General features: G+C 42.8%; 1 protein-coding gene across 8 annotated transcripts in view; it reads right to left on the bottom strand.

Annotated features, from left to right (window-relative positions):
• The window catches only part of TRPM3 (transient receptor potential cation channel subfamily M member 3), a 449,063-nt gene that overhangs the window by 89,611 nt on the left and 343,099 nt on the right, over positions 1 to 16,353 (bottom strand). For all 8 annotated transcript variants that reach the window (XM_063319668.1, XM_063319666.1, XM_063319671.1 and 5 more), the window contains one exon: positions 15,186 to 15,360. In XM_063319668.1, the coding sequence (XP_063175738.1) occupies positions 15,186 to 15,360 (175 nt within the window). The remainder of the gene's footprint in view (positions 1 to 15,185; positions 15,361 to 16,353) is intronic.

Genomic DNA, 16,353 nt, shown 5'->3' with positions numbered 1-16,353 from the left:
AGAAAAATAACCTGACGTCTTGTATAGAAGTAAGGATGTTGCTAGCACATGGGAAGATGAAACAAGATGTCAGAGCACAGGTAGAAATGTAGATTCAGTCCACGTTAAAGAGAATCAACTTGAAAGGCTGACACCCCAAAAAGCACTAACTTACTTTGAGCTGCAGATTAGTAGGTCATATAGGATAAAAATTCTGAAGCCCCTTTTTTAGGCTCTTTAAAAAAAAGTTGGAATTTTGCTTTAATCAAGAAGGCTGCTTTTAACAGAATGGTGAAGAAAGGAGCTATCACTGTAAATATAAGTGGTTCAGAACTATGAAATTTTCCATCCTTCAAACTAAGAGAGAAAAAAGGGGTTAATCACTAAGAACAAATTTCCTAAAACTACCAACTGGAGAAGCTAAAAAGAGATTTAAATAAAGCTCGAATTTCATTTGGAAGTGATGCATGAAAGTGAAGTATAAGCAAAATTATGAAAAGTACATGAAGTATATGAAAAAATACATAGTTGGAAGAATCTGAAATTAGAGAACTTCAGGAAACATTTCCAAAGATCCTGGGATGAAAACCATCCTGTTTTCTTATAACTTAGTTTTCCTTAAAAAAAGCGTAGAATCCAAACCTGAAATTTCGTTTCAGAAATTGGCTGTCTCTCAGGCTAACACACACAGAAAGCAAGAGATTTTTCCTTTCATAAGCATTGACTGAAAGCAGAATTAAGTCCTGAGGCTTTGTAAGCAACCATCACTTTCCTTTCCTGAATTAAAGCTTTCAGAAACTGTATCATATCATAAGTTTAAACAGCATTTAAAGCAAACTCTGTGTGAGGTTTTGGGTTTTTTTAAGTATAAAAAAAAAGTGTTTCCCTAACTACAGGGGTACACATCTGTCAAAGTACCACTGCTCAGAAATTTCTTCTTGTCATCATTTGATTTATGCAGTATTCTAGCCTTACAAAGTACTTTTTTTTAACATCCGATTGGTCTGCAATTCTACAGCAAGCCTGTTCAATGTCTTTGTGAGATGAAAAACTTGAAGTATTGTAATCAGAAATAGAAACAATAATAGCGAGCTTTCTGATAAAATAATCATAGTTGATTTAAGCTTTTTGTAAATTGAAATCAGTCATATCAAGACTATATCGCATTTACTTCTTAGGAATCTATAAATATTAGAAGGTATCAGATCAAAGTCCCCAGCTGTTTAACCCAGCTGTGACAAATACAAATTGTACCAGACTATGAAAGGCTAAATGTGATGCATACACTGAACCTAATGCGTGTAAAACAAGTAACTTCACAGACCATTGTGAGCACAATAACTGGGACTTGCAGGTGGGGTGGTGATTTGTCTACTACGCAAAGACAACAACTTTTGTTACACATACAACTTTAGCACACATTCTTTAAAATCACAGATTCCAAATTTTAGATTTAGGGGAAAAGAGATGGCTCCTTGAGCCTTGTGGTTAGAAGTCTAACTTAGAACACAGGAGATTCCCAGCCACTAACTTGAAAACAGTGTATTCAGCAGCCTCTGTCATGGAATATGAACCTCATATGCACAAAGCTCCATAGACATAAAACTGCCCACTTTATCAGACTGAAACTCTATGACTTTCTTAGAAGTCAGCATACTCTCACTTTAAGAAAATTAGATAGTGTCAGATGAAGATGGTACTTTTATAACCTTTCTGCTAAGCTTCAGTCCGGAAAATATTTTGCAACATACCAGTTAAGTCCTGTTAGTGGTATTTTGATGGCATGATTCCCTGAATTCCACGTAATTTGCCATGGAAGTAATATCGGAAGGTAACTTGCACCTGCCGAAACAAAATGTCCTACAAAAGGGCAATATAACCTGTTTTCTGACACTCCCCACAGAGATGAAATCTGTTCTTTCATTGCCTAAACACCTAAGATAAACCCATTTTCCTAAAAGTCCAGGTATCCAGCTTTTTTCTTTTTTTCAAGAGGAGCTGTATTGCTGATGGAATTTAGATAGCTACTGTAAAAAGACTGGCATCTGAACTAGAACCACATACATTTAGTTTCAGGAGAAAAATCTACTCATAATTGTTGCTATGACTGATTTTTCCCCCTGCTTTTTTTTTTTTTTTAAGAAGATGCCAACGTTAGTTTTGATGCTTCAGACTCTCAGAACTGATCTGTATGGTCTTACCACAGGAAAAAAGGGAGAAGGGTGTCTTGGATCCATCAGCAGAGGCCACTTAAAAACACTGAAGTGACAAAATAAATAAAGTGACATTCTATTTCTGTCCAAAATATACTGCAGGATTAAACAGCAAAGCAGAAGTCCCTTCATTGGTTTGGCCGATGCAGAAGAGACAAATGACAGCATTTTGGCACCCACTCTCCTTAGAAAGAAATGTTTTCTGAAGTCATGCCTAATATTTGAGGAGGTAATAGACATTTCACTCAATAACATTACAGTCTTTCAGCCTCATGGCATATGATTTTGTAGTGAACACCAGAGAGGATTTGAAAGATCTGGCCCATAGCCAGCTCTCTAAATTATTTTCTTTTTTCTTCTTTTTAGCACTGGAGTCATAGAGAGGTTTATAACGATTATGCTCTAACCCAATTTCAAAATGCAAGTTAATTATGTATTTTTTTAAACTTATTGTTATCAAATGCTTTGAAATTCTATAAATAAAACATTCCGTTCAATGAATGGCACATAATCTGCTTCTAACTTTTCATTTGTGAATTCTTTTTTTTTATTATTATTATTTTTTTTTTATTCAGCATAAAGAAAATACATCCATAAAATATCAGTGTAATGTGAAAACTATTCCCTGCCCTCCTTTATGGGAAGCTTAGGGGATTTTCTGTTTTAATTATGATTTACACTTTAGACAATCACACCATATGTAAGAAACATGACCAGAGGCTCTGCTGATATTTTCTTCCACTGGAATTACAAATAAGACACAGTTGGGCAGCTCTGTGGGACTGACTAAATTTCTCATACCTATTAAATCCACACATTTTGCACAGCACTGTTATGAGAACAGACAGAAAATAAATGTAATTATTCCTGCATTCTATTCAAACAGGGATGATTTATGGGTGCTTTTATAAGGAATCAGCTTTACTTGCAGCCCTTCGCTGGTGGTTGTTCTACACCATTTTTCCCTAACTATGTTTATTAAATGGTTGCCTCTTCACCAAAAGAGACATGATGATATTTCAACAAAGAAATTACCTTATTCTATCTAGCTTTTGATTTGCAAAGAGAAAAGTAATGATATCAACGTATGCAATATGAAAACAATCTTACAAAATAATTCACATGTAATAGTACCCATGATCCCCCGTGATGTGATAGACACCATGGGGGATACAGAAGACCGACATCATTAAGTCCATTATGATCCCTTTTGCTCGAGGTGAAAAATCCCTATATTTTTCCTATTAAAAAAATGACATTTAATTAATATACTTCAGTTATGAAGCCTAAAAACTATGCCACAGTGGATGCAGAGACAGATCAATCCGAAGGCAGTCTTTAATAGATTCTCATATGAGAATGCTCATGTAAAGCACAGAGAACGTTTTATGTTTCCTTGTGAACATTAGGCAAGAAGTACATTTTTTATGGCATTGAACTGAATTCCTTAAGGGTCTCATGCTTGCAGGAGTAGAACTGATGGAGTAGTTAATATGCTATAAACTCAGCTTGGAGACCTCATTTGAATATTGCAAGCCATCTCCCATTCTGTATGGAAATATTTGTCTAAGAAGTGACATAGTTTTAACCCAGTGTTTAGTTTTTCTCATTTTAAATTCAGCATTTAATTAAAAACAATCTCCAAGGATTAAAAACTACTGAATGATCCTATAAATAGTTGCACTTTGCAGTTGTTTTACTTCCAGCTCGTGCTTTTATGCAAGAGAATGAAATTAGAAGGCATCCTTGATACAGTCAAAAATGCTTCAGATTTATGTGGAGGAGATAGGATATTCACTTCATGCTTAGGAGGGACTAAATCTGTGTGTTTATGATCAATCTTATGTTCTTACCCCTCAATGCTCTTCCTTCAACACATTTTTAACTTTTAAGTAAAAGAGAAATTAAACACTTCAGAGCCTGCAGAATCTGACCTTTAAATTGGGGCCACTACTGATGCAGTGGTGATGCGGCCAAATAATTCTTCCAATTCACCACATGCAAAAGGTTGCATTTAAGCCACCTTCCCATTTAGCTTATCCCGTGTACATAGCTTGTTTGCCATTAATATGTAAAAGGTACTGGGAAGATACTCGGCTTACTACTGAGACTTTTATTTACTTGTAGCAAAATGTAGACACCTTGTACATTCTTAATACTCTGTTAAAGACTTTTCAGACCAAGGCAATATGTAGTGCCTGATATTAAAGTTATGGCAAACTTAAAAAAACCCAAAACACATGCATTAATTCTGCATATCTGACATTCATAATGCTGAAATCTCAGCACAGTGGGAAACTGCGTATCCGCCTAGCCTCCCCCCTGGAATCCCAATGACAGAGTCGAGGCCTCAAAACTGATTTACCTCCAGAGACATCTTTACTTCAAGGTGTGCTTCACAGCTCCTTTTGAGCTGTTCTTGGTACATCACACAGTCCCAGGCAGCACCTCCTGCAAGGCAGTGCAGGCACAGCTCTCTGAGTTGTGCTGGCAGCCTCATTCCACTGCATCACAGCAAAGCCTTGCTTACAGTTATAATATGCACCCAAAGACTGCCCTAGGCAAGTGAAATGTCTGCCTTTTCAGGAGGAAAGCCTATAATCCAGCCTTAAAATAAGGCAGATTCAAGCGTCTTGTCTCTTGTCTTCTCAAGGACCCACATACTTTGACATTGCAAAGGGGTACTGCACCTTGATTAATATAAAAAATCATTCCTTTTTCTGCTATGTGAAGCCAACTAGGAAGGATAAATAATGAAGAGGGATGCCAGGCACATCACAATTCTGTGAAACACAATACAAAAGGACCTGTTGGACAGATATGCAATTGTCCAACACTCAAGGATCCCTCTGAGAGGACAGATTGGCACCACACTGATTGAAAGTCAAGCGGAGAGCTGTATTTTATCCTCCTTCACCTCCAGACATAGTTCTTTTCCCCCTGGAAACAAACTTTCCATTAGACTTAAGAACTCACAGGAGTGCTTAGTGCACATATACACAGATTCTTATATCTAGAAAATGAATCCATATTGGTCTGCAATGAGTGAGAATTTGAGACACTGAAGAACCAGCATGATAATACCAGCATACAAGTGCTGAGCCTGTAGCTGCCATGAATGATGTGATTTTTGAATGATTTAGATCAGATATCCAGTGCATAGCAGTTGGGAGATATGCTGTGTCTCAGAGAAGACCCTGACTCGCAGCCAGCAGCCGGAATTAAAATAGGTTTTTGACTTCATAGTCTGATTGCACAGCGGACTGCAGAATTAAATTCTGCACGCAATTTGGATGTGGTACATTGATTTAGAGTCTAATAGACACGGTTCTGTATAACCTACTTAGATTCCATCCAAAAGAAAAAGCTAGTAGCTGAACTCAGTTAACATGCCAATTATTCAGTATTCTCCTCATATTGCTAAGCACTAATGAAAAGTAGGTTGTTGGGGGGAATAGTACCCAATTTGTGTCTGAAGTTGAACATATTTGGGCAAAATATTTTTATGAATATAAATAATAGTAGTGTTTCACTTGTGATATTCTTAAAAATATCATTGCATTTTAGACTGATATTTTCTGAAGCAGAGCAAACACACAGAAATTCCCACTAGCTAGCTTTAAAAATTTCACAGTTTTTGCACTGTATTTAGTGCAAGGTGAACAGGAAAAAAATAAGAAAAAAAAAATTATGCTATTTGATAATATTGCAGGCACTGCCTGGAATGGCACCACCACAGAAAGAAGACCCATGGTAAGGGAGAATAATAGCTTTCACAAAGCAAGACCTGAGCATCTCAGGTAAGAAATGACGTGCTTGTTCTGCCTCTAGTGATTTGCCTTTCTTACATGCAGGAGTTTGTGATGATGAAATAGAATCACAGAATCATAGAATGGTTTGGGTTGGAAGGGACCTTTAAAAACTATCTTAGTTCCAACCCCCTGCCATGGGCAGGGACACCTCCAACTAGACCCGAACTCAAAGCCCCATCCAACCTGGCCTTGAACATTTCCAGAGACGGGGCCTCCACAGCTTCTCTGGGCAACCTGTTCCCATGCCTCACTACCCTCATCATAAAGAGTTTCTTCCTTATGCCCAATCTAAAGCTATTCTCTTCCCATTCAAAACTGTTGCCCCCTGTCCTGTCACTATAGGCCCTGGTAAAAAGTCTCCATCTTTCTTCTAAGTCCCCTTTATATATTGAAATAAGTTGCATTCATTCTGTTCTTGCTATGTTCTTTTTCACGATGACATCAGAACACAGATAAGGTAGATGAAAACTGTATAGCCACACATCAAACAAAGGAATAAAACATGTTTAAGAGTGTTAACTGTATTAACAGGGAGGATACTGAAAACAGAGAAACAACTTCTCAAAGATTCAGATGAAACCTGTCATATTCAGATCTACCCCAGATGCAGCACTTGACTATGCATGAACCTGAATATAAAATGGCTTTAAATATTTTTGGAAATCCTTATTCCCAGTAGGAGTCTTAGGTTGAGTAAGTTCATGATCACACTTATTTTTAAAAAACATAGTAGTGCTTGGTCTAGAGCAGCTCAGTGTTTATGGATTTATGTTTTATTGTTTGCATGACTCTGTTGTAGGTGTGAATACATATCTTCATATATTCTAACACACAAAAATGAGTCCCCAGTGAATCCTGACCAGAAGATTACTGCAGCTACTTAGATGAAAAGCATGAAATAGCTCTTAGTTAGAAGAATCTGAGGGGGTTTTTGTTCCACTTTTATGTTTTGTTCTTAAATTATTATATTCTCCCTTATTCATTATTTCCTACTCTGAGCAGCAGACTCTGGGTTCTGCTTTGGGAGCATCTGGCAACAAGGTCCATGATCATTTGGAACACCTGGAAAGCCTCTGAGGATGCCTGCTGCTACTGCCAGGTAAGGACAAAGTAAGAGCAGCCGCAAGGGTGTGGGCCTGAGAAATCTCCAGCATTTTCTAATGAACATGATGAGGAGCCCTTGACCCAGGGTGCCTGTAGCCTTATTTGCAACTGACCCCTTATTAGAGAGGGTCAGGCACCCATTTTGGGAACCTGTGTTTGGGAGAGGCGCATGTAAGAACCAGGCCAAGAGTACAGTTAACAGATGCAGCTGCTTGTGCAAGAAGGGGGTCTCAGATGAATTTGCTCTGGTGTAAATAGTTTCAGGTATGGTGGTGACATGCCACAAGGTAATTTTCCTGTCAGATGCTGGAGTAGCTGCCTCTGCCATAGAAGAGGCCTTGATGCAGATGGACTTCTGGGTGATGGATGCATCTCTCAAAGTCACAGGCTGCAGGGTCTTTGCCAGGAGAGATGGCCTTCTTTCCTGTAGGTCTGCTGTCTTGGAGGAGCTTTGCCACCAAGCACAGGAATTATGGAAGGAAGTGAGCAAACTACGCAGCATCAGAGAAGATGAAAAGAGGATGTACGGGGTCTTCTCTGAGATGCAACAGCTTGAAGAACCTTGGACCCCAATTGCAATAGGGATGCAGGCAGTGCCCACACATAGCATTAATATAAGTGCAACCTCTGGAGAAGGCAAAGGGTGAGAGCAGGCCCATCTCCAACATTTTTATTTCAGCAAGGAAGTGCCTACAGGGCACCATTGGGCGTCCAGGCCTCTGGCTGCAGAGAGTGCCGGAGCCTGGCACTTGTGATGGAGGGCAGCGGAGACAACACCTGTGTCAGATGTGAACAGGTAAATGATCTGCTCATTCTGGTGGCTGAGCTGAAGGACGAAGTGGAGAGGCTGAGGAGTATCAGGGAATGTGAGAGGGAGAGTGACTGGTGGACCCACTCCCTGAGAGAAAGGGAACAGGGTGAGGCCCCACACAAGTCAGAGGACCCCCTCCCCTCTCGTCACCAGGCGATAGGAGGGGATCGCAGAGAAGAGGGGGAATGGAAACAGGTCCCTGCTCAGGGAAGCAGGAGAATCCCCTCCCGGCCCCTCCCACCTTCCCAGTTACCCTTGCAGAACAGATATGAAGCCCTGCAGGAGGAACTGGCTGTTGGAGAGGGGGATGATATGCCCAGGCCAGAAATGTCAGAAAAACGAAGTCACCATGGACCCAGCATCACAGCTGGCTCCAAAAGGAAAAGCAGACGGGCCATTGTTGTGGGTGACTCTCTACTGAGGGGGGCAGAGGGGCCAATATGCCATCCTGACCCACTTCACAGGGAAGTCTGCTGCCTCCCTGGGGCACGGGTCAGGGATGTGTTGGACAAACTTCCGGCCCTAGTAAACTCCTCTGACTATTACCCCCTCTTAGTATTTCAGATGGGTAGTGATGAAGTGGGTAGAAGGAGCCCAAAATCGTTTAAAACAGACTTTAGAGCCTTGGGGCGGCAGCTTAAGGGGTCAAGAACACAAGTTGTATTCTCCTCTATCCCTTCGGTGGCAATCACAAATGAAGAAATTAACACGAAAAGGCATCAGGTCAACTTGTGGCTCTGGGACTGGTCTTATCGGCAGGGCTTTGGGTTTTTTGATCGTAGGCTGCTATATGAGTCATCTGACCAGCTGGTGGCAGGTGGGATGCACCTGTCCCAGAAGGGGAAAAGAATTCTGGGGCAGGAGTTAGCAAGGCTCACTGACAGGGCTTTAAACTAGATATGAGGGGGGAAGGGGAAATAACTGCACCCGTCAGGAATAAACCCAAGGGAGGCATGCCAGGGCTTGAAGGATGGTGGACTAGCGAGGACTCTCGCTTTGCCATTTCATTTGAGAGAAGGGATAGATGTTTAGAAATCATGGAAGCACCTGAGAGGTGTCTGGTAGGAAACGGGGCCCACACTCACAAAAAGGTGTAGGAATCGTTAGCACATCTGAAGTGCATCTATACCAATGCACGCAGTATGCGCAACAAACAGGGGGAGCTTGAAGCCATGATGCACCAGGAACTATGACATAGTGGCTATCACGGAAACGTGGTGGGATGCCTCACACGACTGGAGTGCCACAATCGATGGCTACAAGATCTTCAAGAGGGACAGACAGGAAAGGAGAGGCGGTGGAGTGGCCCTGTATGTTAGAAAATGCTATGAGAGCTTGGAAATCAAGTATACTGATGATGGGGTGGAGAGTGTTTGGATTAGGTTAAGGGCCGATAAAGCTGATATTGCTGTGGGAGTCTGCTATAGACCTCCCAACCAAAGCAGTGAGGTGGATGAAGCTTTCTATAAGCAGCTGGGGGAAATCTCGTGGTCACTTGCTGTTGTTCTTCTGGGGGACTTTAACCTCCCGGATATCTGCTGGGAATACAACCCAGCAGAGAGGGAACAATCCAGGAGGTTCCTGGAATGTGTGGAAGATAACTTCCTCACACAGCTAGTAAGTGAGCCAATGAGGGAAGGTGCCCTCCTGGACCTGCTTCTTGTGAACAGGGAAGAACTTGTTGGGGAAGTAAAGGTTGGTGGCCGTCTAGGGCACAGGGATCATGAGATGATCGAATTTCTGATTCTTGGAGAAACAAGGAGAGGGGTTAGTAAAACTGCCACCTTAGACTTCTGGAGGGCAAACTTCGACCCGTTCAGAAGACTGCTGGACAAAATCCCTTGGGAGGCTGCCCTGAAGGACATAGGAGCCCAGGAAGGATGGACGTACTTCAGAAGAGAAGTCTTAAAGGCACAGGAGGACGCTGTCCCCGTGTGCCGAAAAACAAGTAGGTGGGGAAGGAGACCGGCCGGGCTAAATAGGAACCTTTGGCTGGACCTCAAGAACAAAAGGAGAGTCTATGACCTCTGGAAGAGGGGGCAGGTCTCTCATGAAGACTATAAGGATATAGCGAAGCTATGCAGGGAGAAAATCAAGAGAGCCAAAGCGCACCTAGAGCTCAACCTAGCTACAGCAGTTACGGGTAACAAAAAATGTTTCTATAAATTCATTAACAACAAAAGGAGGATTAGGGAAAATCTCCCTCCCTTATTGGATGCAGAGGGAAACATAGTCACAAAGGATGAGGAAAAGGCTGAGGTGCTCAATGTCTACTTTGCCTCAGTTTTTAGCAGTGGAACTAGCTGTCCCCTGGACACCCAGCCTTGTGAGCTAGGAGACAGGGAGGGGAAGCTGAACGAGGTCATCACAATTAAAGAGGAAGTGATCAGTGACCTGCTACACCGCTTGGATGCGCACAAGTCTATGGGACCGGATGGGTTACATCCAAGAGTGTTGAAAGAGTTGGCAGACGTGCTTGCCAAGCCACTTTCGATTATTTACCTCAAGTCATGGCTAACTGGGGAGGGTAGCCAATGTAGCACCCATTTACAAAAAAGGCAGAAAGGAGGATCCAGGAAACTATAGGCCTGTCAGTCTGACCTTGGTAGCAGGGAAGGTCATGGAGCAGATCATCTTGAGTGCCATTACAAGTCATATAATGGACAAGCAGGGGATCAGGCCTAGTCAGCATGGGTTTATGAAAGACAGGTCCTGCCTGATGAACCTGATCTCCTTCTATGACAGGATGACCCAATTATTGGACGAGGGAAAGGCTGTGAACATTGTCTACCTAGACTTTCGAAAAGCATTTGACACTGTCCTCCATAGAATTCTCATGGAAAACTGGCTGCTCATGGCCTGGATAAGCATATGATCTGCTGGATCAAGCACTGGCTGTCTGGGTGGTCGCAAAGAGTGGTGGTTAATGGAGTTAAATCCAGCTGGTGGCAGGTCACAAGTGGTGTCCCTCAGGGCTCGGTGTTGGGACCACTTCTGTTTAATGTCTTTATTGATGACCTTGATAAGGACATAGAGTGTATCATCAGCAAGTTTGCAGATGACACGAAGCTAAGCAGGAGTGTTGGTCTACATGAGGATAGGGAGGCTCTACGGAGAGACTTGGATAGATTGGACCGATGGGCCAATGCTAATGGAATGTGCTTCAACAAGGCCAAGTGCTGGGTCCTGCACTTGGGCCACAACAAGCCCATGCATCGCTACAGGCTTGGGGAAGTGTGACTGGAGAGCTGCCTGGCAGAAAAGGACCTGGGGGTTCTAATTGACAAGCAGCTGAACATGACCCAGCAGTGTGCCCAGGTGGCCAAGAGGGCCAATGCCATCCTGGCTTGTACTAGAAATAGTGTGACCAGCAGAAGTAGGGAGGTGATTGTCCCCCTGGACTCAGCACTGGTGAGGCCCCACCTTGAGTATTGTGTCCAGTTCTGGGCACCTCAATATGGGAGAGATATTGAGGTGCTGGAGCGAGCACAGAGGAGGGCAACGAAGCTGGTGAAGGGCCTGGAGAATAAATCTTATGAGGAGCGATTGAAGGAACTGGGACTGTTTAGTTTGAGGAAGAGGAGGCTGAGGGGAGACCTCATCACTCTCTACAACTACTTGAAAGGACATTGTAGAGAGGTTGGTGCTGGTCTCTTCTCACAGGTAATTAGCGATAGAACAAGAAGGAATGGGTTCAAGTTACAGCAGGGTAGGTTTAGGCTGGACATTAGGAAAAAATTCCTCACAGAAAGAGTGGTCAGACACTGGAATAGGCTGCCCAGGGAGGTGGTGGAGTCACCATCCCTGAATGTGTTTAAGACTCGTTTAGATGTGGTGTTAAGCGATATGGTGTAAGGGAGAACTTCGTAGAGTGGAGTTGATGGTTGGACTCGATGATCCCAAGGGTCTTTTCCAACCTAAATGATTCTATGATTCTTTGAGGGAGCTGGGCATGTTTAGCTTGAAGAAGAGAAGACTGAGGGGAGACCTCATTGCCCTCTACAACTACCTGAAAGGAGGTTGTAGAGAGGTGGGTGGTGGCCTCCTCTCCCGAGTAAATAATGACAGGATCAGAGGAAATGGTCTGAAGTTGTGGCAGGGGAGGTTTAGATTAGATATTAGGAGGAATTACTTTACTGAAAGAGTGTTCAGGCACTGGAACAGCCTGCCCAGGGAGGTGGTTGAGTCACCATCCCTAGAGGTGTTTAAGAAATGTCTATATGTACTTCAGGGCATGCTCTAGTGGCAGAGACTGTAGGTTGTTTGGTTGGACTCAATGATCTTAAGGGTCCTTTCCAACCATGAAGATTCCATGATTCTGTGATTATGGAGAAATCCCCAAAGCCCTTTCTGGGAAATCAGTATGCTGGGGTGCCTCTCTAAAGTGCCTGTATACTGATGTGCACAGTATGGGGAATAAACATAATGAGTTAGATTTGTGTGTAGTTGCAGGGCTATGATCTTCTTGGGATCATAGAGACATGGAGGGATGGCTCTCCTGACTGGAGGTATTGCAGTGGAGGGGTACAAGCTCTTAGGAAAAGACAGCCTGGGAGGATGAGGAGTTGAAGTTGCCCTTTACTGGAAATAGCTGGAATGCATGAAGTTCTGCCTGGGGGTGGATTATAAATCCATAGAGGATTAAAAAGAAGACAGGTAAGGGTGACGTTGTAGTGGATATCTGCTATAGGCTGCATAACCAGGAAAAGCAAGTGGATGAGGCCCTCTACAGACAGCTAGGAGCAGCCTCGTGTTCACAGGTCCTTACCCTTATGGGGAATTTTAACCACAGCAATATCTGATGGAGGGACAACACAGCAAGGCATAAGCAATCCTGGAGGTTCCTGGAGTGCATGTACAAGAACATCCTGACCCAAGCAATAGAGCACCCAATGAAAAGAGGTGCTCTGCTGGACCTCATACTCACTAACAAAGAGGGACTCAGTGGGGATGTGAAGATCAAAGGTAGCCTTGACTGCGGTGACCATGAGATGGTGAAGTTCAGGATTCTGAGATGAGGAAGAGGGGAAAAAAGCAAGCTCACAACCCTGGACTTGAGGAGAGCAGACTTTGGCCTCTTTGGAGATCTGCTTGGAAGAGTCCTATGGGATAAGACCCAGAGGGAAGAGGGGCCTGATAAAGCCAGTTAATATTCAAGTATCACCTCCTCCAAGCTCAATGAATGGGGCAGGGGATGTGGTGGCCAGGGTCATGGAAAAGGCTGAAGTAGTGAGTGCTGCCTTCAATCCCAGAGACCAGGGAGGCAAGTCTGGAGGAAGGAAGCCATACCTGTTGTGGGAGAGGATCAGGTCAGTGAAACTGGACACACATAAATCCATGCACCCTCATGGTATGCACTCACAAACGCCGAGGAAGCTGGCTGATGTCATTGCAAGGCCGCCCCATAATCTTTGAACAATCATGACAACTGCAAGGATCGCCTGAGAACTAGAGAAAAACAATGCTAAATTCCTATCTTCAAGAAGAGCAAGAAGGAGGACCCCGGATGGTGAGCTTTCCCTTAATCCCTGGGGAGGTGATGGAGAGCAGCTAATCCAGAAAACCATATCAAGGCACATGAAAGACATGAAGATGATCAATAGTAGTCATCATGGATTCACCAAGAGGAGGTCATGCTTGACAACATGATCACCTTCTGTGATGGAACGACAGGTTTGGTAGATCAAGGTCAAGCAGAGGATATTGTCTACGAAGACTTCAGTAAGGCCTTTGACACTGTCTCCCGGAAGATCATCATAGAAAAGCAGCTGAAGTATGAGCTGGAGAAGCAGACAGTGAATTGAAAACTGACTGAATGGCTGGGCCCAAAGGGTGGTGATCAGTGGTATGAAGTCTAGTTGGAGGCCAGCAACTAGTGGTGTATTCCAGGGACCAATACTGGGTCCAATCCTCCTCAACGTTCTCATTAATGACCTGAATGATGAGGCTGAGTATACCCTCTGCGAGTTTGCTGATGATATAAAACTTGGAGGAGTAGCTGTCATGCCAGAGGGTTGTACTGCCCTCTGGGAGACGAACTTTGACAGGATGGAGAAATGGGCTGACAGGAACCTCATAAAGTTCAACAAGGTGAAATGCGAAGTCCTTCACATTGGCTAGAACAACCCCATGTACCAGTACATGCTGAGGGCCTTCCAGCAGGAAAGCAGTTGGGCATAAAATGACCAGGGGGTCCTAGTGGACACCAAGTTGAACATGAGCCAGCAATGTGCTATTGCAACAACAGGCGGCTAAGGTATCCTGGGCTGAGTTAAGAGGAGTGTTGCCAGCAGGTTGAGGGAGATGGTCTGAACATCAGGAAATAATATATATATATATTTTTTTTTTTTTTTTTTTTTACTGTGTGGGTAACTGAGCAGTGACACAGGTTGCCTGGAGAGGTTGTGAAGTCTCCATTCCTGGAGATATTCAAAGCCAACTGGACATGGTCCTGGGCAACTGGCTCTAGGTTGCCCTGCTTGAGCAGGGGTGTTGGACTAGATGAACTCAAGAGGTCCCTTCCAACCTCAACTGTTCTGTGATTCTATGGTTGCTTATGTATTTTTTGGGGGTGGAGGAGAAGAACAAAGAATATTGAAGATTTGGGCATTCGGTAATAATATGCATTCTCAAACTTGCAATGCATGCTTGCAGCCCGATTCAACAAAAACAACACTTGAATCTTCTATAATAAAAGCTACATATCAACCTTGCCTCACTTGGTGTCTGCAAAGAAAGGTGGGGCTGTACAAATGCAGACAAGTGCAAAAGCAGTCGTGTGTGAATACAGGTAAGTGGAGAATCATGCCCAAAAGGCAAGGCAAATACAAACTAACTCATATGGACATGTAGGGCTGAATGAAACCTGAAGACAGCAGTCTACTATATTAGAGTGACATGACATATCTAAGCCAGTGAAAATAATTCCTTGTGCCATTGGACTGAATCCCTTGACCTGCAACTGCAAGACACCATATGCTGTACTTGTTAATGTGTTACACCTCATAGCAAGTAACTTTGACTCAGTTTCTACTCCTGTGTTTTATTCTGTAAACTTTCCTTACTGTTGCTTTAAGTGCTCTCTTTTTTTTTTTTGTTTGTTTGTTTGTTTTGGATACCTTCAGTATTTCACCCGTATTGATGATGGAAACAGCCATGTGAGGAAGGTATTGTTTTTGAACTATATTGCTAATAACTTCCTGGGCTGTATCTTACCCCCAAATTGAACCTGTGGGTGGAGAAGGAACACCCTAGGAAATTACTTACCCTCCTTCTTCAGAGTATTTATGACCAAAGGCAAGAATGTCAGATGCCCGGCCGCTGCCATCGCATATCACAACAGGAACAGGAGGAGTGTCTCGCAGGTACTCCAGAACGATGGAGATAACATTGGGACCTCCTTCCACAATGAGGGCCACCACTGGGACCCCTTGACCAATTCCTGGAGTAAAAGACAGAAACAAACAAAAAACCCAAACAAAAAAGAAAAGGAAGAAAAAAATGCAAATCCAGCAAAACAAATAAAAATAACAGAAGACAGAAAAAGAAAAATCAGATTGAAGTTGCTGCATTGTGACTGTACGGTGTTATGTCAGAGAAAATGGCATTTGGAAAATCATAGATTTTAGTGACAGAAGGGAGCAGTGTAGTCATCTCATTGGTTCCACTGCATAAAACAGGATTTTCTAGAATTATCTTCTGTTTCAAGTACCATGTTTATGGTTGAATTAGATCATGAGTCTTTTGTAAAATATCAAATCTTGGTTTGAAAGCATAGAGAAGCTACCACAATTCTTCCTAACATGTTCAGAGTCATGACTTTGTAGCTTGCTTGTAATCTAGATTTTGCATGGTGTCAGTTTCCAATCATTGAGTCTTCCAGTAGCTTTCCTTGCTTTTTAAAAATCCCTTCTATGATTTTTTTGTTGCTGTATTAGGTGCATTTTAAGGTTGCAGCTGGATAGCCCTGTAATCTTCTCTTTGATAAATGAAACATATTCTGTTACAAGTCAACGCAATACTTGTTTTCCAATTCTAGACCATCTGACAGTTTTTCTCTGAATTCTCTCCCAATTTTGCAGAATATTCCTTGATTTGCAGGCCCCACAGAGGGAATATTGCTCCAGAGAGCTGAACTAGCGCTGAATCAGGGGAGAGATGTCTTCATTTTCAATACTTGTGGTATAATTTGATGGGAGTCCTCTGCAAAAGTTGCAGCTTAGACTTTGCCAGGAAAGTCTTATGGATTTAGAGAAAGGCAATCTGACACCAGGCTGGTGTTAACATGACTGAAAATGCTTGTCACTTCTTGGACAGTTGAGACTTGGGACATTCAAAAGGACTCAGGCAGTAGAACTAGTTAAACATTTTCTATTAGCATTTTTTTTTTTTTGTCAACAGAAAGACTCTTCCTTTTAAACTAGCTTTTCTTAAG

The sequence above is a fragment of the Chroicocephalus ridibundus genome, chromosome Z (assembly GCF_963924245.1).
Source record: "Chroicocephalus ridibundus chromosome Z, bChrRid1.1, whole genome shotgun sequence".
Lineage (NCBI taxonomy): Eukaryota > Metazoa > Chordata > Aves > Charadriiformes > Laridae > Chroicocephalus > Chroicocephalus ridibundus.
The sequence above is the reverse complement of the archived record's forward strand: the minus strand, read 5'-3'. Positions and strand labels throughout refer to the sequence as shown.